Source organism: Tubulanus polymorphus, chromosome 11 (genome assembly GCF_964204645.1).
Source record: "Tubulanus polymorphus chromosome 11, tnTubPoly1.2, whole genome shotgun sequence".
Classification (NCBI taxonomy): Eukaryota; Metazoa; Nemertea; class Palaeonemertea; order Tubulaniformes; family Tubulanidae; genus Tubulanus; species Tubulanus polymorphus.
Genome location: NC_134035.1, coordinates 10,560,577 through 10,582,231, shown reverse-complemented (window position 1 = coordinate 10,582,231; position 21,655 = coordinate 10,560,577). Strand labels below are relative to the sequence as shown.

The window sequence follows — 21,655 nt, the reverse complement described above, 5'->3', positions numbered from 1 at the left end:
TGTTTGTTTGTTTTTTTTTTTTATTTCTATGCGTTTTTCACGGTTTTAAGTCATTGTATACATACAGGTCTGAATCGTGCCTTAAAGGATAAATATCTGTCGACTTGATGAAAAAGGGATTCCGGAGAATTTGGTTCAGAGAATGATTGAACGTTAAACGATAATGGCGAGAAGAAAACCTTATAAGATGAAATACACCAGCGTCACCGAATCAGTGTTACGGATGAAACTCCAGGGCCCGAATTCCCATATGGATCCATATTGGATCGCACATGATTTTTGGCGAGAGAATGCGAGATTTGGTTGAACATGATAGTTGCTATATAGTTAAAAGCAAAGCATTTTACCAAAATATCGCGTCATCTGAAATTATTGCATTGGATATACAATTGATTCATTTATTTACCACGAAAATCTAATTATTAAAATGATAAAACGTCTGAAAGAAAACACAATCTACGATAAACAACATAATACAAAAGATGACAGATCCTATGAAATCGATTTAATGCTTTACGACGCAAATTAACTCATTAAAACAGAACGCCTGACCTGACAAATACAAATACGCCTTCAACAAAAGATACAGCAAGCGCAGAATGACAGATCTAGCGATGCTTGCGGAAGCTATCATACATTTTGTCAGCCGATTCGACGGTTAGGTGTCGCCTTGTACGCGCGGATACACTGAATTGACACTATCCACCTGCCAGTACTTCAGATTGCACGATCGCTTCCGATAGATTTGTGAGCAAAAAAAACCTATTGACACATAACTCGAATAATGTAGTTTGTATACTTCTGATGTTACATTTATAATGTACGGCGCCTGCAACTAATCGATGTAAAGCCGCTGAAAGAGAAAGTCAACTGACGCGGGTGTTATACATTAAATGATCCGGATAAAAACTACAATTCAAAATCTGGTAAGATTTAATTCAAAGCTCGACGTTTTTCTGCCCAGAATCGAATGGATTTTAGAACCATTTCTTAAAATTCGTTTAGTACAGCATTGGAAAAAAAACAGCCGACGCGCCAGTTTATCTTTCTACGATACGTGTTTTGAATTTTCGAAATGTTTGCTTTTTACGACAATGTTGTTTACCTTATTTCTTGAAGATGAGTCTGCTACATTAGGTAACGAACTGATTGCGTTCGATTTTCTTCCCTATACCATTGACGATATATATTCATTTACATATTCCATTGACGAGTCATAATTACAAAACTATCGCATATTGTTTCATTGAAACATTTAAACAATATACATATACAATAACCAAATGAAGTTTGAGGTGAGTGGTTTTTGGACATGATGACATTATGATTATGATTTCGAACCTCTCCACCTTTTAACTGCAGTATGAAGCATGAAAATCTTTCTTTTTTGGCGTCCAAACCAACCCTCAATCCCTGATGCTGATAGCCTTTCATAGTGCCTGGTCCTCGATATATATATACATGACATGTATATAACTAGAAAAAAGGAATTTGGAAAAACTAATTACGTTCTCTTTACACTTGATCTATTTCCCGTGTTGTTTACAACAACGTGTGTAATTTACTCAATATCCCTCCTGCTTTTTTCCTGGGAGTTGCTGAACTCAAAAGTAAACATGTGTATCACAAATGTATATACAGATATAAATATATATATATATATATATATATATATATATATATATATATATATATATATATATATATATATATATATATATATATATATATATATATATATAGATATAAATTTTTGCAATCACCATTGCCGTATCAGTTTTCAATGACATGTGTTTGTCTCAATATTCATGGATTTCCTGCTGACTATGTATTGTACGTAGGTTTGATTCCGCAACACGGGAATATATGATTAACAAATCACTGATTTTCATTCAATCGGATCAAGCTGGCCGACGCATTCGATAGATCTATAAAAAATCGAACCGAACCATAATGCTGGTGAGAGGGCGACACCATCGACCGAAAACGGCTGGTGTAGATTTCCAAGCAAGATCATACAAACTTCTTCTGAAGCTTCTCCTGAAAAAAAATCGTTGTATTTCATTTGAACGACTTATCGAATTCATATCTGTCGAAGTTGATTGATTTTTCATTTTTATCGCGCGCTCATAAAGCTGCAAATCTCCGAAAACTGCAGTTGTCGTTGTCTGGAATTGTCATGGCCTAAGCTGTCGCACACAAGTCAGCATCTGTGACTGTGTAAACCAATGAAAGCTTTTGTAAGCTATCGTTTCTATCGCCGGGTCCCAGCTCGAAATCGCGATTTTTATAGATAGGATAGAAATGATAGAAAATACAACGGTAAGTGCTAGAAATCGAATCGAATGTATTTCTTGCCAAAAGTTTCGGAGTTCTGTTCTATGTTAGCTAAGTACAGGTTGGAAACCGAGGTCACATTTCTACGCGAAATAGAACCGTCACGCGAAGAAATGTGCCCGAGTTAATTATGATAAAATAATCAAATGATTATGATAGATGATAATAGAATGATCAAATATAGTTTATAATTATAGTTATGATTAGGTGACTAAACTTGATTGAATTTATCACTGATTAACTGAGTGATTAAACTTGATTAACCCCTAATAAAATCGCGAATGAAAAACATGAATGTAGTTAATAAACTAATTAGGATAAGAAAAAAGTACAAATCATGTGTTTGAGCTTCGGTATAAATTGACATTCCTGTCGCAGGTAGATGACTACCCAAGCGAAAATATAGCGTTTCGTAGCTCAAGCGGTTGTGGCGTGGGTTTCGATTACGGTGTCATTGTGGTCTCGAATCCCAAGCTCACCTATCGTTTTCAGAGAAAGGGGTTGGTCGCGATCAATTTCTGCAACCGCGCTTTTACTAACTGGCCGAGCTGGTAGAAGCATTTACACGAAATAGAAACGGCAAGTTATAACGACCACCTGATCGATCGACGACGATTGACTGCGGGTTTGTATAAAAACGCCGCGATAACAACTCGCTGTTTAGGTACAAGTTTATCAAAAAGAAGTTGCGTCATTTCTTGGCAATCGTTCAGAACCTGAAATTACTAAAGGCTCAAGCATATTCATATTTATGCCTTTAAACGCGCAGGTAAACACAAAAGTGACTGATTGCTTTGCAATGTTGATTAGTTAGTTCATTCGTCACATTTACATATTCCAAAATATATGGATACGTCAGATTTTCTGTAATGTTCTTGACTTTCAAATGAATGAATCGGAACATGGAATTTATGTAAATTACTGTTTATGGTGACATCATGAATATTCATACGATATATTTGTTTGTTTAGCCGCGTAAATGTTTTCACATTTCATCAATCGTGGGCGAATATCATATCTAGAACCAGATCCAGCGCAAAAAGAAATTGTTTCTCCGAAATAAGTGAACTGTTTCAAGTTGCACAGACTGGAGTGGGTTCAAGGGGTGTAAGGGATCCTTGTTTTTTCGAAAAAGTATCTAATGTTCCTGTGGAGAATGTGACTCAAGCTATAAAAAAAGTCCCCATTGAAATGAGATTCAATGCAAAACGATTCGACTTTCAATAAACTCAGTAAAGTACGATTCAGTTAGGTGAAATGGATATTAGAATACGGGCGGTTAGACAGGTTAACGTATACGTATTGATTTTGTGGAACGGAGTCATGTGTCGACGCATCTGTTAAGAACGGTCACACTCATGTCACTTACAGAGACTATAGGAGCCAGTTCAATTGGTTGCGAGTTACTCGGGAGTTAAATAAGCTCATTTTTCAATGAGTTAGCTCGACTTAGTCAAACCTATACTCAGAACATTGGAATTGGGTGCAGAAGTGGTATCAGGGGTGGATTTAGGTAGATTACTGGGCTCCCCTAAAAGTGTCAGGAGAAAGTAGTGGACCGACCTTTTAGCACATCGTCTCTTGAAATATCTTTTTTGCACCCTTTAGAAAAACAAGAATGTCCACGTAGGATTCAGTAAGTGAACAGAGAGTGATGACATCTACAATTTAGGCTGGCTGCTATCTTACCGAGCAAATGTAAATACATGTTATTTAACTTTAAAAAAATCCGGTTCTTAATAACTATTTCAGATCTTAAAAATTGATCTTCTACTGTTTTTGCTCGAAAGTGGATGGTTGTATCAAATCTCATTTAGACTAGGTGTTTAAGTTTATCTCTTTTAGTGCAAATACGTTGTTCGAAAATAATTCGATTTTTTAACAAGTCTCTAATTGATCCCTGCAGTTTTTGCCTGAAAGCGGATGGCTGCGTATTAACGATCATGACATCAAGATTCCTCTAGAATGCATCTAGCGGGGTACGTTTTTAGATATCTTCTGGGGTAGATACCCTATAGATAGATAGATAGATCTGTTGTCTTTGGATCGTTGGTCTTACTTCATTAGTGCCCCCCCCCCCCCCGCCACAGACCTAACGTCCGAATGTTCGACTAATGCGAAGGTTATTGAAAATCAGCATTTTCTTAATAAGAATCATGAATAGGTCATTGAGTACACCTACAAATTGTGTTCTCTATCCACATGACCATCAAAAAAGGTCTGGTTATCGAACAAGGAATGAGATTTCCGACGGTACAGTTACATTCAAAGGCGGTCACCCGCTTCGTACGGTAAACAAATCCATTTATAAATCAGTCTTTTTTAACGACTGTAATTTGCTCAGCTGAACTGTGTTCAAATACCGCGAACAATTTATCATACCACAATAGGATACGTGCGCTATATTTTGCTCCGTATATACATATATATTATGTATATAATATTTCTTTATTGGTTTTCATTTTTGTGCAATCATTGAGGGCTCGTTCACCCTTTTCGCGCGTATCGACGTCCTCACGTTTGACGAAATGAATTTTCTTCGACGCAGCTGAATTTTATCAACGTCGCAATTTCCATAAACGTATATGGAATACGAAATACGTATTGTATGTATATATATATATATATATATATATATATATATATATATATATATATATATATATATATATATATATATATATATATATATATATATATATATATATATATATATATATATATATATATATATATATATATATATATATATATATGTATATATGTGATGGGTAAACAGAAGTGAGCGAGGAGATAACGTGCCGATTGATAATTACGAGTCGTTTGTCACTCTGTCACTCAACCTGTTACAGGCGCACATAACAGACGGGGCTGCGGTCGTTGCATCGTTCTTTCGATCCAACACCACCGGGATATCGCGTAAGCTAAAATCGAAATTAATTTTCTACATCATTACTTTAAATCGTATTTCATCGTTTTACTCTTTTTTCACCGCGTATTATGAACAAGTGGTTGGGTGTAATATTGGGAATATGGGATATCAAAGTTTTTTAAGTGGCAGCGAAAGACGCCCAGGCAAAGCTAGTTCAACGTCTCGTCCATACCTTATCTTAGCAATATTAGTTTGTGGTTCCGCGTGGTTCTGAGCTCGAATCTAAATAGAACTCGTTGAAAATGAACTAATCTAATTCGAATCTAGTTAACTACGATGCAGATGTATGGAATTGGGCGTTCTGATTAAGCAAATCAGCTTTTAAACTATTTTCAGTTCAGTAAAATGGGACCAAATAGAATGTATTCCATGGATCGGTTGAATACTAATCGAATAAAATGATGTTATGATGCAATAAGTATACTTCGTATATGTGTATTTCGCTGCTTTTTTGTCAATGTATACACACATGTATATAGGACAAATTCTATATCAAATAAAAACCACCCTAAACAAGTACACTGCGAAACGCTGATTTTTCAATGGACCCTATTAGGAAACGGGTCATTTCTGTTAGTACTCAATATCGACATGGACCCGGTTCCGAATTTACTGAGGTCAGATTTTACTATATAGTTTACCTATTTTTACTTTGAGTTAAATCAGAACTAATCAACAGTCCTTAAATTCGATCTAAAATACATATTCATATTACAAATCCAGGCCGTGTTTTCTTCGTACTGAAAACCCTACGTTTCTAACATTCGACAATCAAAAATCGCTTTGTATAACACGTATCTGTCATCAGGGCAGGACAATTTGTCGAATTAAATTGTTTAGATTTTTACGCGTCTTATCATATTTTCCCATGTTGTATTTGTTCATCGTTTGAGATAAGTTGATAAAACCCGAAAGCATAATAAAACGCTGTATACGACTACTGAACCGACGAATAAGCGCTGCTGTCGATATGATAACTCGATGAAAAAATCATACGTTCGCGTGCAGAATTTACAGGATCTTAGCACTATTCAAATCATCGTTTGAAATTGAGAGATCGGTAACTATTATTATCATTAAAAAAGAAATTCTCGGATACAAGTTGTGATGGGTGACACAAAAGCTAGCGATATAATTATCGACAAGAGTATTTCAATGATTCGTCAACGAACATGTATATATACGGCATCAACTAATGGAGTTAAATACATGATAAACGGGACAGTTTGTTATTTCGTAATGTTATTACACGAACAATTGCCCCCGATTATTGCGTGGCGCTTTTTAATGTTTTGTTTAGGGTGTAAAATAATCACTTTCGTATATATAACATTTTTCACGACATCCTATTTATAATATGATAGATCAGCTCGTTTAACGCGTGTACGCGATTCTACAAATTCATATGAAATATACGGGAAAATTGAAAACGATTCGATCAAGCTGTCAATACAAGTTTGAATCGAGGTGCACCTTCACCCGCCGGGTTCGAGGACAAAATTTGTCTTTACCTAATGGAACAGACATAGAGTCAGTGTTAATGAAAATCTAACCGTGAGGTTGATTTTTACCCCCCTTGTCCGCGAATTAGCGAAACCTGGCCTAAAGAATGGCGACGATGAAGGTATATCACAATATGTAACAGGTTCGTAATATCTAATTCCTTTTTTTCAGGGGCGAGCGTAGGACAGCATCGAAGATTGCGAACATAGCGTATTGAAAGTAGGTAAACATTTTTTTTCAAATCGAAATAATCGATAAATAGATAATATGAATAATAGATATAGGGATTATCCGGAAAGACCCGTATATCCTACATTCCACCCTGCGATTGAATCATTTCATTTGAAAGCAATCACCGAAATTAAGTTATTAACAGAAGCTGTTGTCTGTATATTGAACAGAACACCGAATAGTTAGCTCTAAGCACCATACGCGCTCAACACACCTGGCGCAGCTGTACGTTCGACTTGCAGAGTGAAAACTTCTTCGCCAAGTGGAATATTGATAAAATATGTATCATCGCTGCTGATAATACATCAGATTTGGTTTAGAAAGAAAATCTCGCGAGGAAAAACGCTCGAAAAATGACGGCTAGTGGACTTGCGCCGAAGCGCGACTCCGAGAACGGCGACGGAGCGTTCGAGAATTCGACGACTGAATTGATGTCGGACAAGGAGACGCTGTTAGGAAAGACCCGTCGTATTCAAGATACGGTATTCAGTTGTTCGTGTTGTTTCTACGTGCCGAAACGTTACGTGATGGTGGCGATGTGTTTTCTGGGCATGTTCGTCATTCACTCGATGAGGGTCAATGTCGCCGTGGCCATTTTGACAATCATAGACGCTGAACCACGAATGAAGACTCACCCGTCCGTCCACCAAACGGTTAGTAATATATTCATGAGCTTTTGATTTTTGCACGAATTCAATCTCAGTTGTTTTCGAAATGTTCGTTCTCATCGCCTTCTTAACTGACCTGATTCAAACTGTCAAATTTCGTCCATTGCCGTTTTACCCATATATCGACTTTGCACAACTTCGGAACTGGATCCTCTGAAGATATCACTCGTCGAATACCACGCGTATAGTTCACATGCATCAGTTTTTCAGATGTTACATTTTGCTTCAGTCCAATATGACGCGCTGTGACCTCGACCTCGCCTGAATCGCATTAGCTTCGTTATTCAGTTCAAATTTTGATATTGACATTTTTGAAAATATTTTACGATCGCGAAGGTAATTATTTGTAGTATCTAAAAATCACCTTTTTCACTGAATGATTATAGAACAACGGGTCCTCGCCCGCGCCAACTTACCCACCCACACCACCCAGCCCCCTCGAGCGCCTTGAAGAGCTGTCCGAAATGCAGGTAATGAGCATGCGTCAGACAGTAAGGTAGTGGGCTAAAGTGGACACTATTCAATCATCAATATATTCAAATATGTATTACTCTTTATTTTACTTTATTTCAATGAAAATATTCCAAGATATTTTAGTCGATTTGTGCCTTTCAATGTTTACAACTATGACACTTCATCATGAGACTCCGTTGCAACCTATCCAAATTAAAATTAAATGATTCTATGGCGTTGATTTCCGTACATGAAATGCCTCTTCGGCGCGTTGTAGGGATTAAATTCTATTTTGCCTAATGTTTTAAGTATGTATGGATAAAGTGAATGGTTGCAAAATTTTGTTGAAAAAAGCAGATTTCTCAATTTCAAACGCAGTTGCTGTACTTCGAGACGAAACTGATATTCTGTTGATGAAATCGAAATCATATTTCGTTGCGAATTTCTGATATAGACGTAACTTAAAATGTACAAAATTGCTAACTATACATTCATCATATTAAGTCAAATGCGCATAATACCGAGTAGTTTTATTTCAAAAATGACTGTTTAGGTGAAAGTTTTTCAAATTCGTGTATATTGCCTGTATATCTTCTTCGCCAACTACTGGCGTATTTCGTTTTTTTAATGAAGTTATCTTTTGATGCTGTGTATTTCACATTTTCCGACGCTTTCACACTCTACTCGATGACTGTTTTCATCGGCAAAAAAATATCGGAAATTATTTTAACATATATCTATCTATATACAGCAAATAATCAGATATTACGTATACATGAACTGGTGCTGGGGAAACATCCGTTTATTATATTCCGTGTATATTTGATACAATTTTGAGAATTAAAATCCGAAATAAAATTCGAACTGTCATAATAGAATATGCATATCGAATAAACTGTCCATATAATATGCCTGAATAATTGCGATGGAATTTCAGTATTACTTTTTTCGATATCGATCCATTATTGTTCGGACGGTATGAAATAGAGGTTTCGCTACTTTACTACTCTATCGTTTGTCTATAGTTGGTAAATCCGGTACAAGCGTTCGTGGAAGAAGACATCAAACAGCACAAAATCGAGGTCTGTTCGACGTATAGATATTCCGCTAATCAAATATTTCTATACATATAGCTCTCAATAATACCGCTCACAGCTGCACAACATGTGCCTTATATTTATACGGGTTGCACTATAGAAAGGATATACTATTTTACAGAAGTCGTGTGCTGATTAGTCATCATAATCCGAGCCTATTAATCCGAATTTATATCAATGTATAATATGTGTAACTTTTCTTCAGCAATTGCATTTCTTACGAACATTTCTCTGACGGTTATATTTCGATTGGTCTTTATCGATTTTGAATCATACAATTAGTGACGTAAACATCAGACGCTGGTTATATAGACTGGAATTTGAATTGAACTCGGGGCTAACTTAATCCATTTAACCCCCGGGTTAAAGTTAATAGGCCTACCAGTCTATAAAACTGGTCCCTGTGCTTTAAGTAATCCTTTAAGAAATTGAGTATTTGCGTGACGATCAAACTTTCATTTGCGTCTCTTCTCTCAAATCTATGTCCTTGTTGTTTAGAAAGAGATGGAAGTGTTAGATCAGTTACCCCGAAATGCCGTTAACCTTTTAATGATTGAACGATGAAACCTTAGGAAAGGTTTTATGTTTACACTTTTTGTGCATAGTTAAAACCGACGCACAATTCCGACGAAAACTTATATCATACCCGTGACGGTGTCGGGGACCAACTTTAAGTCGGAGCACATATTTATTGTAACGAATTCCTATCAAATAAAATGTATCGGTGGTATATATGATTTTGAACGGGTCGATTTTTATCGTGTTTAAACAGATGACATTTTATTTACCTGCTGAATTACTACAAATCATTCTCTATCAAATTCCTCCGTATTAACTAATTATTAGTACGCATTTATTACGAATCTGCGTAATATTGTCGGCGCGAACTTTCGTCATTTAGATGTTGTGTGAAAACCTTTTTATCTTGCCTGTATGCCCGGCCTATTTCAAAATCACGAAATCGATTTTAATACGGCCCAGTTTCTATACTATACTCCGGGTTAACTATATTGGATATCGATCCCCAATTCGCACCTTTCCAGCTGGAAAAAAAAATAAATATGCTATAGTTATTGGTTTTACTAATAATGTTTGTTCTAATGTTGTCTGAAGTGGTTTCCGATGTGTTTCACTTTGTAGCTACCAACTGCGAGATGGACATCGAAAATGGTCGGTTTTCTGCACAGTATATTCTACGTCGGTTTTTTAGTTACTCAAATACCGGGCGGTTTTCTGGCCACGAAGTTACCGGGACATAGGTACGTGCAGTCATTAAAAAAAACCTACACCAGAAAAAAATCAGCATTCCTAGATAGGTTGCATTACATAATGATATAAAATCCCACACCAGATATGTAAAAATCGGTATTCCTGAAAATGACTATCGTAGGATATGGCTGAAACGTTAAACCAACTACTAGCTCAAAGAAACATTTCTAGTTCTAAGATGACATTCCTGACTCTAAGATGTTTCAGTGTCGCTTTTCGCATCCTTTCAATTCTTGTTGGGATTTTATTTCATCTTTTCAACAGCGGACTTAGTGCATCATCAATGATTTGCTTCGAATAATGTTTGATGGATCAAGTATAGACTGAAATATCTTAACTTAGAAAATCGTTTCTAATTTCTGCTTTGCTTACAGGTTATTTGGTGGAAGTATACTAACGTCTTGCGTGCTAAATCTACTGCTTCCGGTTGGAATCGACAAGTTAGGCTACGAGGCTACGTGCGCGATACGACTCGTACAAGGCCTATCGGAGGTAAACATTAGGGGCACTTTATAGGCAGGTTTCGACGGGTCTCTACCGATTCCTCATCTGGCAAGTTCGACACTCTGCCAATTACGAAATAGCATGTAAAATTGATAGAGCGGCCGGTAGGGAGCTAATCCAGAATCGATATTCCGGAATATCGATTCAAACGAAAGCTGCCTTAGAGTCCTCGAAATTGGTGAAGTACCAGTAATTAAACAAATGTTAAACAAATGCACGTTTCAAATTCAAAAAATCTATATAGAAATGTCAGTTAGACCAGATAATGGGAACCCTGCGCAATATCTACACGGTTTTACAAAGATAAAAGGTTACTAATGAACATTGCCTTGTAGTTACCTCCTTTCAAAGCCCAGTGTCGGTGCAAGCCGTTCCCGGTCGTATAAAAAATCTAAAGATTTATGAAAATTCAAAGAATGCGAGAAAATGGAACAAAACCTCGACACATCTGTAGGAAAACAATTCCCTTTGTAAAGAATAGATCAGTTGGATATCCTTTAGAAATCGTGATGAATGAAGAACGTTTTATTTATGAAATTAGTCGATTATTCACGAAATTATCGGAATTCGAACATTCAATATACGCGTCTATGAACCGTTTTCATAACTGCGAATACTAGAACCCGTTGAGCTGTTTAATCACGTGTACCGTCAAATATCGTGATTTGATCGATCAACGGAAATCAGGGAAAACATTTCGATCGTAATCGCCCAAACAGGTGTTACTATTATTGATTAGACGTTGTATATAAAAGAGCTCCAATACGATATGCTTTGTTCACAGTTTTAATTGAGCGTCGAGGAAAAAGTGTATTGGGAAAATCGTGTATTGATATTTTTATCTGCAATGGAAATTACTTAATTAACTGCCTCCCTCGGTTCAATCTTTCAAACTGATTTAAGTGCTTGTAATACAATACGATTTTAAACAGGGCCTGGTATTCCCCGCGTGCTACACGATATTACGTCATTGGGTGATTCCCCCCGAACAGAGCCGACAGGCGGCCTTGGTTCTAACAGGTAAAATCGTTGGTGTTTGTGTGTTGTGGTTTTCGTCCATAGAGGGTTCATAATATGCAAACGAAGTATCAACAATTGGAAATTTCTACATCAAGCAAAAATCTATTGGATCCTTCGTTTGCATCGGATATTTCATTAGAATATAAGAAAATGGCGGTGGCTGGTTTTCAATCAAAATACATTTAAAGTGAAACATTTAGATAACATATGACCACCTTTTCAATCGTACGCTCAATGCAAAGTATCCCATATCACAATATTGAAAGGTTTTCGACAAACGACGGATTTGGTTTCAACCCTTTACCGAATACTGATTCGGTCACAGCTACACAAACAAGTTTGGTATATGCAGTAATATCACCCGGTTACTTAACATACGCCATAACAACTCAAGCTGTCACTTTATCACCAAGTTATCTTTACAGCGATCCGTTCATTTCATTTTTTCTTTTTAATATTCAACAATTTCGAACTGATTGCGATAGATGACGTTCTATACTCATAAATTAATCATCGATATTCAGTATTCCTGAACAAATTCCCGTCGAAAAATGAATGATTAACTTGAGGAAACCTTTTCGGACTAATTTTTCTGTTCGAGTGTGGAGACACGAACAGAGCGTTTCGTCAACTTAACCATCTTCAGATATTACCAAAATAAGCTTCTTTAGGTTCGGGATTAAGTCATTCATACTTCGTTTATTTATACATTGTCCGTCATTTATACTTGTTAATTGTATATTTGTTGAATAAATCTGAAGCCGATCTTATCGATTCAACGCTAATCAGCTGCGTTGTAACGAATCTGTCGGATTCGTTTTTACAATTTTCGATTCCCGATATATTCGCTACATTACAACACTTCGAATGTTAGCATACCACTAAATTCAACCGTTCTTTAAACAAGTAGGGCCTATATCCAAGCCATCATACGGCGATATTTGAACGGGACTAAATAAAGAAATCGGCGACATATGCCGTCAGATTTCAATTCTCCGATAATCAACATTAAATCAACTATATGCGTGTATAGTCAGCGAGCGTATATACGGATTGTATTGGCGCCATTTTTAATAGAAAAATCACTGATGCCTTAGAAACTTAATCAGCCCAATACAACCGTTCAATGCCGTATTATTCGTTGTAGCCAATAATTTGAATATCCAAAATATCATTGAGAGCAGATATTGTTTTGTGATCAATGAATTCTAAAAACCTCTTTCGAATAATCGACGTATTCATTCTGTATTCCGCGTACAAATTCTCCATTTCCTGAATATGATGACTAGCGATTAACCCACACCATACTGTCATAACCAACGAACCTGCAACTGATGATTTCTTATATTCATTTTCTGACGATTTCGAAATTTATCAAAATTAAAAATTCGGAGAAACTCTAAACAATAAGATATCATCAAAACGTTTCTTGTCGTTTACAGTTTCCCCGAAAAATTTATGAAAACGTTAATCTCCTACACCGCGCTATCCGTCGTGTATTCCTATATTTGTGTCTTAATTCTATCATTTCATGCGTTTATTATCAAAAGTGGTGATGTAGTGTGGTGGATGTAACTCTTGACGCTTGTGACAGGCTTGAAGCTTGTGCCAGGCGAATTTATTCGGCGAAACATTCACCAGCGATTGAATTCGGGAGACCAAGGTTAACGCGTCTAGGCGAAATCGGTGTGCGAATGCCTGATTCGCCGATCAAAATTAGATCGCATGATTTAGTATGGGCAAAATTAGCAATCGCTGATTGATATTTCGGCAAATCTAGCTCATTCGATTCGCGCGAATTTATTCGACTGGTAGCATATTTGCATCGCAGTAGAAAATTTCATCAATTTCATGAAATTCGCTTCCTCTGTCACGGGCGAGTTGAACAGGGTGCTGGAATCTTTTTTATGCTTGCTGTATATAAATTTAGGGTGTTGCGTTTCCTTCGTTGTATACGTTACTGAGACACTGGTCAGTCGATGGTGAAGGTAGTGTTATCGCTTCCACAACTGTTACTGGTAAGTAGCGCCCGCCGTCAATTCCTAAACCACGCAGTTGTCCTCCCATTGAAATTCACAACGAAATTAGGGATATTCATCAACGTATTCGTTTGATTAGTAAAAATTCAGGCCATATTCAATATGTGCATATAGCCCGGATTTGATATACATGTGAATTTGATTTTTCTCTTATTCAACATTATTACTTGCTTTGCCGCCTAAAATCAATTACACAAATACAAACCGGAGTGTTGTTTTTATTCGTTTTTCATATTTTTCTCTGTACAAAATTTAAACAGGTGTTTACGCTGGAGCTATAGTTGGCTTTCCTGTATCCGGTCTGCTCACGCACTTCATGGGCTGGCAGTATGTTTTCTATTTCTTCGGTAAGCCATTTCAAAAATTCTGGGGTAAAACCCGTTCATGCTGCCGAAATAATGCGGCGTTGGATTTGAATCAACCGCGTACAATGTTAAATCAATACATTTTCATTGCGGTTGAAATGATTTTTTTTAAAGTGATTTTGACTTAGGTCGCAATTTTGGAACTTAGGCTTTCAATTTACGAAAAAGCCTTCGGTTATTGACATTAAAGACGTTGTCATTGCAGCCGGAATGGGAATAGTCTGGTTTCTTTTATGGTTGATTCTGGCCTACGAAAGACCAGCGTATCATCCATACATCAGCATGGAGGAGAAAAAATACATCGAAAGTAGTCAGGGTGACATGGCGTTCACCTATGAGGTAAGAGAGAAACTTTAGCAAAATATCCATGATATCTAAAGTATGAAATTGAAATATATGTTGTATGTAAGGAGTACGTGGTTTAAGCATTAGTTTTGTTCTGACTTGTGTCATCTGATGAAGTCTTGTCCAAACGTATAAACGGCCTTTAATCTATATTTGACCGATTTGTTAATCCGGGTGTTTAGTTAAATCTATACTCATCAGATTTAGGCACAAATAAGTATATATAATAAACTATATTTGGTAAAATGAATATCTATCTATCATATATACATAATATGTCTAGAATGCCGATGGCCAGGAAGAGGTAAGCTAATGGAATCATTCTTTTTCGAAATAACAACTAAAGATTGATTTTGGAGTGCTTGGAAGTAGTTGGTATTTTCGAATCGATTCTAGATTCGGGTAATTTCCAGGGTCTTTGTTTCGCGGAATCTTTTTTTTTTAATGTTCATCGGTTTCGAGAATAAACTTTTAACTTTGGTCATCGTGCACGCACACATCGACCGGCTTTCCTTCATCTATCGTCATGCGCTGATTTTGACTTAATTTTCTATCACACGAGGGCGCACTTGTGCACCACTACCGAAGAAAATGACGTTTCAAATTACCGAAATTTGCAGTCGTTGAATCATAATTTCGGCGACTAGCTCGAATAATTCATTAATGGGATACCGGCACCACCAGATGGAGCAACGAAACACTGGCTTATTCGTAGTGAAAATCAGTTCTTCTTCGATTGGAAGTTGATATTTTTTAGGCTTCCAATTCCGAAAATTATCAAACAAGTCTTCGAATAGATATGAGATTGACTTTCTCACTCAGTGTATGGTATAGATTTCCCTGAAAATCGAGTTACTGGTGAGAAAGGTCGCGTCGAATTCAATTGAAATGAAGACAGAAATTGAACCGCGGTAAGCGAGTAACCACTAGCGAACCTGGTGGATTATCGCTGAATCCTCGCTTCCCTCAGTAGCGTTGCCGGTATCCCATTCCATCTCTCATAATAATAATCACTCGATTTTCATCCGACAATTTTTCACTTTCAGGATGAACCGATTCCGTGGAAAAAGATTCTAAGTTCGATCGCCGTGGTTTCACTATGCGTGTGTCACTTCTCACGAAATTGGATGTTCTTCCTCTTGCTCACGATGGAACCGGCTTATCTCAACTGTTTCGGTTTCACAATTGCCGAGGTGAATATATAAAGCCTAACGCACGCGAAACAGGGAAATACGGAAACAGAAGACGGAAACATGCGTCGTGTGCGTTTACGAGAAGCGAAAAACATGAGAAGCGAAAAACATGGATTCGGAAAAAAATGGATTCCGAGATCAAACATGTATGTTTCCGTGTTCACGTGTTTCCCAAATCCCTGCGTATAAACTCACGTATATGAAATATGTAAGAAACGAAGTGACGCGACAGAAATTCCCGCATTTATTCGTGTAATTGCGTCTGATAACTGATAATGATTTTCAAATAATCGAGTTACCTTCCATGAATGATTGCAAATTTCAGAATGGCATTCTTTCGTCACTGCCGCATGTGCTGATGGTTATATTATCCGGGATAAGCGGTCATTTGGCCGACTGGGCTATCAGGCATCCGAGATTTACGAAAACTCAAGTCAGAAAGATTTTCACGTGTGTCGGTAAGGAAACAAAAATGTTCTAATGAAAAACAAATTAATGTGATGATTAATTACATTGTTAAAAATACGACGTTCTTATTGAAGGTTTCGGGATGGAATCGCTTTGCAGTTTTATCCTGGTTTTCATGAATACTGGCGCAACCGCCATGACATTCTTGACGATAGGAGTCGGTTTTAGCGGATTTGCGACAGCGGGTAAAACAAAACAAAAAGACCTCGGCTCGGTTTTATAGACTGGTATTACCTTTAGCTCTGGGGTTAACTCAATTGATAATGAATTGAGTTAGCCCCAATGTTGAAGGTAATACCAGTATATAAAACCGGCCTATGAGGAATTAACTTCCTGATTCGAATAGTTTCATGGTTTAAAAAAACGTGACCGTGTATTTGCTTTTAGGTTGGCAGATCTCGCATTTAGATATCGCACCGAGGTACGCCAGTGTCCTGGTCGGTATGTCGACGACAATGGGAACGGTCGGAGGAATTCTTAGTCCGCTTATTGTCGGCTTTATCACTCACGATCAAGTAAGCGAAACGGGGATAGATGCGCTGATATGGCTGCGTATCTTGGGTTTTTGATAGGCATAGTTGACCACTTTGAAAGTTAAGCAATAGGGAAACGCAACACCATTAGTCAACCGACCATCAATCAATTTTCAGCTAGATTTTCAGACTCCCGAATCCATTCATTATCGAAGAACCGACCAAATATACATCAAACTCAATTTACTACTCAGATATTTCGTATAAATTTCATTATAATCGATTCATTCGATTTTAAATGTAGAGGAAATTGAACGCGGAAGACCCGAGTAACTACTAGCGAGCCTGGCGGATCCTCACTTGCCATAAGTGGAATCATCGATTGCAACAGTAGCATTTAATTTTCTCCACTATACTAGACTGAGTCCTAAAGATTTGTTTTCGTAATTTCAGTCGCTGCACAGTTGGCAAATGTCATTTATTCTAACTGGTGGAGTACTAGCATTTGGAGTTGTATTTTACGCAATATTTGGAACAGGTAGGTTTTATATGTCAAACGATTGAATTTCTCGACGACAGCCTCACTACTCGCCCCGCATTCATATAGCTGCACTTTATCGTTCGATCTGATTTCTTCTAACAAGCAGATGTTTCTAAAATTTCTGTTTTGTGCACATGTTTACGTTCGTGCTTTCAGCTGACAGGCAACCTTGGGCCGATCCAATATCCGGAGTGCAGCTCAAACCGGTCAAACCAGATTCGGACAAACAACCCTACCAAGCGTTGCCGATGCAGACCCAGGGACTCGGGCCAAACGGAACCGCGGACGATGCGAAAACATACGGTACTATGGAAAGCACAGACAACGCGCTGGAAGAATCGATCGACGAAAAACTGCGCAAGCGAAACGGAGGAAAGACCAGTTAAATATAGGCACCAAAACTATTGCCGTTATAAGGACGTTATACATGGCAATAATACCTCAAATACAAACAATGCTCTTGTACGATATAAAAAAACAGTTTGAGTCAGCTTTCATCTAAAACTGCAGAAAACTCAAATATGTTCGTATGAATGATACTTGCGAAAATGGATCTCAGGATGACGTCACTCGTTGTCCCGTAAACGATTTCAGTTTATCGATTTCTGATCACGATAAAATGGAGAAACATTTGTGAATGCTACGCCACCTAGATGAACGCTATGTAGGACAGTAACTAGGCTCAACTCTACGGCACGTTTTGATTTTAGATAACGAATAAATGATCTGTTACTATTCTCGCATTGATGTGGAAAACACGAAAGGAAGTATACGGCGTGGTCACTGGATATTAAATGTACCTTAAGATTGTTAAGAGAAGTAGATTTAACGATTTCAGTTAGGGCTGGGGATGATATATAATATATATTTCACTCATATCTAAAAGACACGACTGTTCGTATTATACGTCGAACACGTAAATATATATTTGTATATGTATGTGCATCACTTGGGGAAAAGAAGCGGAATCAAGTGCATATCTGTGATATCATTGTTACGAGACGAATTTGAATCACGCTCGGTGTTCAAACATTTTATCAGACGAATTTGCGATAAATTGCGTAATCGCAGTCGTCGACATATAAATGTCTGTAGAATAAAGAGGTCGTGCATGTTATGTGATAGTTTTTTTGCCAATCGGTGCTGGAAACTTGCCATATTAAATACATAACAATGAAAAATCGTCGGGGAGATATCGAAACTTCGAGGGTCTTGTCATGAATGACCTTTTTGAGTGTGTTTGCCGATCAAAAAACGTCGTATACGTAATGTAACAGTTTCGCGAATACATGACTCACCATACTTCATAACCGTCGTAACGACCAAAGAAAAAAAGGTTATTTCAAAAAGTTTCAAAAGTTATTTTTAAAAGCTTTTTAAATCACTTATTGCGTTTGACACAAAATATGGCGTAGTCAAGCAAATAAAACCCATTTCTGCATGACCTCTATACTTGAAGTCTGCATGTGTTCACAATAATTCACATGTATTCCATTATTTTACCGATTCCCAGTTTTGTTCCGTTGGGCGAAATAACGCTCAGTCAATTCGTAAAATTCGTAGGCCTCGTATAAACTATGTACGAGTGGTTGCACGTTTAGCCACCGCGATCAAATCACTCAAATTAGTCGAATGTCGATGGTTAAAAATCAAGCGATAAAAAGTATTCTGTGGTAATGTATTACATATACGTATAACGAATACTAAAATGAAGACATGTGATATAATCGAGAATTCGTTCTCGGTAATCCCGTCGGTGTATACACCGAGTTCAACGGGTTGCCGGTTAAATCTGGCGTTAAATCATTCTTGAAAAGACCGCGATTGAATTAAGCATATAGAATTTGAATTTTAAGTTAAGACTGGTCAATAAAAGAAATCCCTGAACTGAATGTCATTAATCGAATAGGAATTTGCGCGTGAACAAGTGTCCCGAATTGGTGATACCGGTAATGGTTTATGTTATTTATGTTACGTTGTTATGATTATTATGATTAAGTCAATAAATCTTTATACGAATTATAACGGAAAATATGGCGTTTTTTTATTAAGATCTTAAGATATATTTGACGAAAGGAAACAAGCTAGTTTAATCTATCAAAACACTAATAATACGTTGATTCAGTAAAGCAAAGTGGCATTTAAAATATCAGCCCGAGTCGGGCGACTACATGTCCCGGATCTGAAGTCCAGTTTCGGGCCGGATCCGGCTTTTAGTAAAACAATCAGGGAAGATAATTCTAAAAGGTCGTTGAATATTGAAATTTTCAGTTGTATTGAATACTTTTACCCGCTGTCGGAAATCCGCTAAAACCGACTCCTAACGTCAAGAATGTCATGGCGGTTGCACCAGTATTCATGAAAACCGGGATAAAACTGCTAAGCGATAGTAACTCCACAAATGTAATAATGCAATGTAGTTTTTATGTCCATTAGAACTTTTCTGTTCCTGTACCATTAAATTAGGGAAAAGGATACTGCGTCGGAATTTTAGATGCGCGTTTATTAAATATGATCTATCTATTTGGCAATTTGAGCATTGGATCGCTGATTCGTCCATACATAATTGGTGATGATTATCGATATTTCCTAATGCAGCAAACGGGGCGATGTCGACGACTAAACCACCAAAGTGCGATGAAAAACTAACGATTACAGATCAGTTCATACAGCGAGTCGCATTTCTGCCCGCATTGATAGCGTTTGGTATTTTCTTTAACACACTCAGTATTGTGATTCTAAAACGACAGTCGTCGCAGCACAGGTCAATTTTTCTCCTAAGAGCTTTAGCCGTTGCTGATATTTCATTTCTCATTGTCAAATTCTTTCGTGAATTCCTGCGTCCGTTGCTGGATGTAACGGTTTATGGCGTTGCGCTTCAGAGATTCTTAAAGTTTATCTATCACGATGGAAGATATGCGGGATTTTACATGATCTATTTTGTTATGTTTCTCTTCAATCGGTCGGCAAAATTAACGAGAAATTGGATAACGGTACTGATAGCAGCTGAACGGGCAGTAAGTCTTGGTTTCCCGCTGTTTGCGCAGGCTCATGTCACCAAACAACGCTTACTTTTATGTGTCTGCGTGCAATACATTTTCTTCGCTTGTTTCGGTCTTAGTTACTTCATGTATGTAGGGCATTCATATTATTGGTTGGATGTGTGTACAGGACTTTATATTCCTGCATTGAAGAAAAGAATACTTAATCCAATTGAAGGCCGTCTTTTATATTACGTAGAATGGGTATTAACATCGATTTTCACGAATCTGCTACCGATTTTATTCCTGATAATCCTCAACGTGATTCTCATAATTTTGCTGAAACAAATTGGTAAACAAAGAGAGAATCTCGGCACCCAACAATCGAAGTTCAGCAATCTCGATAAAAAAGCTACGAGAATGGCGCTCGCTATCGTGGTATTGTTCATAGTTTTAGAGTTTGCTACGTCGCTTAAAAGTTATTTAGATATGCTAGTAAAATTATGTGGTATGCCGAGCCCGAGTAAAGAAGTTAGGAATGTTATTTCACGTATATCGGGTATAGGGTCTGACGTGTTGACTCCTTTAGATTCAAGCGTTAATTATTTCGTATATTGCCTGACCAACGATAGATTCAGGCACGATGCGATAAAATTGTTTAAAAATTTTGGAAGTAAGTGTCGCTGTAGTTGTAAGATAAAAGCGTTGTAAAAAGCAATCAGAACAACCACGATTCTTGGTGTGTACTCGGAAAACGTATATTTTGGTAAAAGATATAGGCTAAAAATAAAGTCATTGTTACGGGTTCCAGAACAACGGCTAGATACTAAAGACTAAGAGTGTTGTAGTAGGTAAACAAGTAGAATTTTTATGAATACTACTTATTACTACTTGACCCGCCCGGTCGGTTTATATTTCAATCATAAAAAGAAAATGGTATTAACTCTAGGTCCGGCCGGCAGCATTATATGTCTACGGTGTTGCGTTAATTTATCGGTACCCGGCCCGGGAAATAAGGAATTATTTTTGGCCTTATACTTATACTATTTTCTCGAAGTCTCCATCGGACTTCATATTGGCTATAAATGATTTGATGTCGAACGGTTTTTTTCACGATTTCGCGGACGGAAAACAATAACTTGTATTCGGGTTTATCGTAATACGTGTGGTGAAATGCGTGATTTGACATCACTTCCGGTCCCTGTGGCTTATTCTTGAAATTGTCGCGTTTCAACA

General features: G+C 37.3%; 1 protein-coding gene across 3 annotated transcripts; it reads left to right on the top strand.

Annotated features, from left to right (window-relative positions):
- The first annotated feature begins 739 nt into the window (after window positions 1–739).
- LOC141913138 (vesicular glutamate transporter 3-like) lies at window positions 740–19,462 on the top strand. 3 transcript variants are annotated; one of them, XM_074804597.1, is made up of 16 exons: window positions 740–926; window positions 6,944–6,991; window positions 7,174–7,656; window positions 8,058–8,141; window positions 9,150–9,206; window positions 10,362–10,480; window positions 10,865–10,982; window positions 11,927–12,014; window positions 14,314–14,400; window positions 14,624–14,757; window positions 15,810–15,956; window positions 16,282–16,414; window positions 16,499–16,609; window positions 16,812–16,939; window positions 17,351–17,435; window positions 17,595–19,462. In XM_074804597.1, the coding sequence occupies exons 3-16, from the start codon at window positions 7,357–7,359 to the stop codon at window positions 17,822–17,824; spliced, it is 1,821 nt and encodes a 606-aa protein (XP_074660698.1). In that variant the 5' UTR covers window positions 740–926; window positions 6,944–6,991; window positions 7,174–7,356; the 3' UTR covers window positions 17,825–19,462. The 3 variants fall into 3 exon arrangements, with proteins under 3 accessions (XP_074660698.1, XP_074660697.1, XP_074660699.1); XM_074804596.1 differs by lacking the exon at window positions 740–926 and adding an exon at window positions 5,165–5,256; XM_074804598.1 differs by lacking the exons at window positions 740–926; window positions 8,058–8,141; window positions 9,150–9,206 and adding an exon at window positions 5,165–5,256.
- Window positions 19,463–21,655: the final 2,193 nt, after the last annotated feature.

What these genes read in the sequence shown, in the direction of transcription:
- LOC141913138 (XM_074804597.1), top strand. Translation starts at nt 7,357, where the DNA reads ATGACGGCTAGTGGACTTGCGCCGAAGCGCGACTCCGAGAACGGCGAC. An exon ending in TCGTACAAGGCCTATCGGAG is followed by an intron (nt 10,983 to 11,926) that starts GTAAACATTAGG and finishes GATTTTAAACAG; the next exon opens with GGCCTGGTATTCCCCGCGTG. An exon ending in TCGGTTTCACAATTGCCGAG is followed by an intron (nt 15,957 to 16,281) that starts GTGAATATATAA and finishes TGCAAATTTCAG; the next exon opens with AATGGCATTCTTTCGTCACT.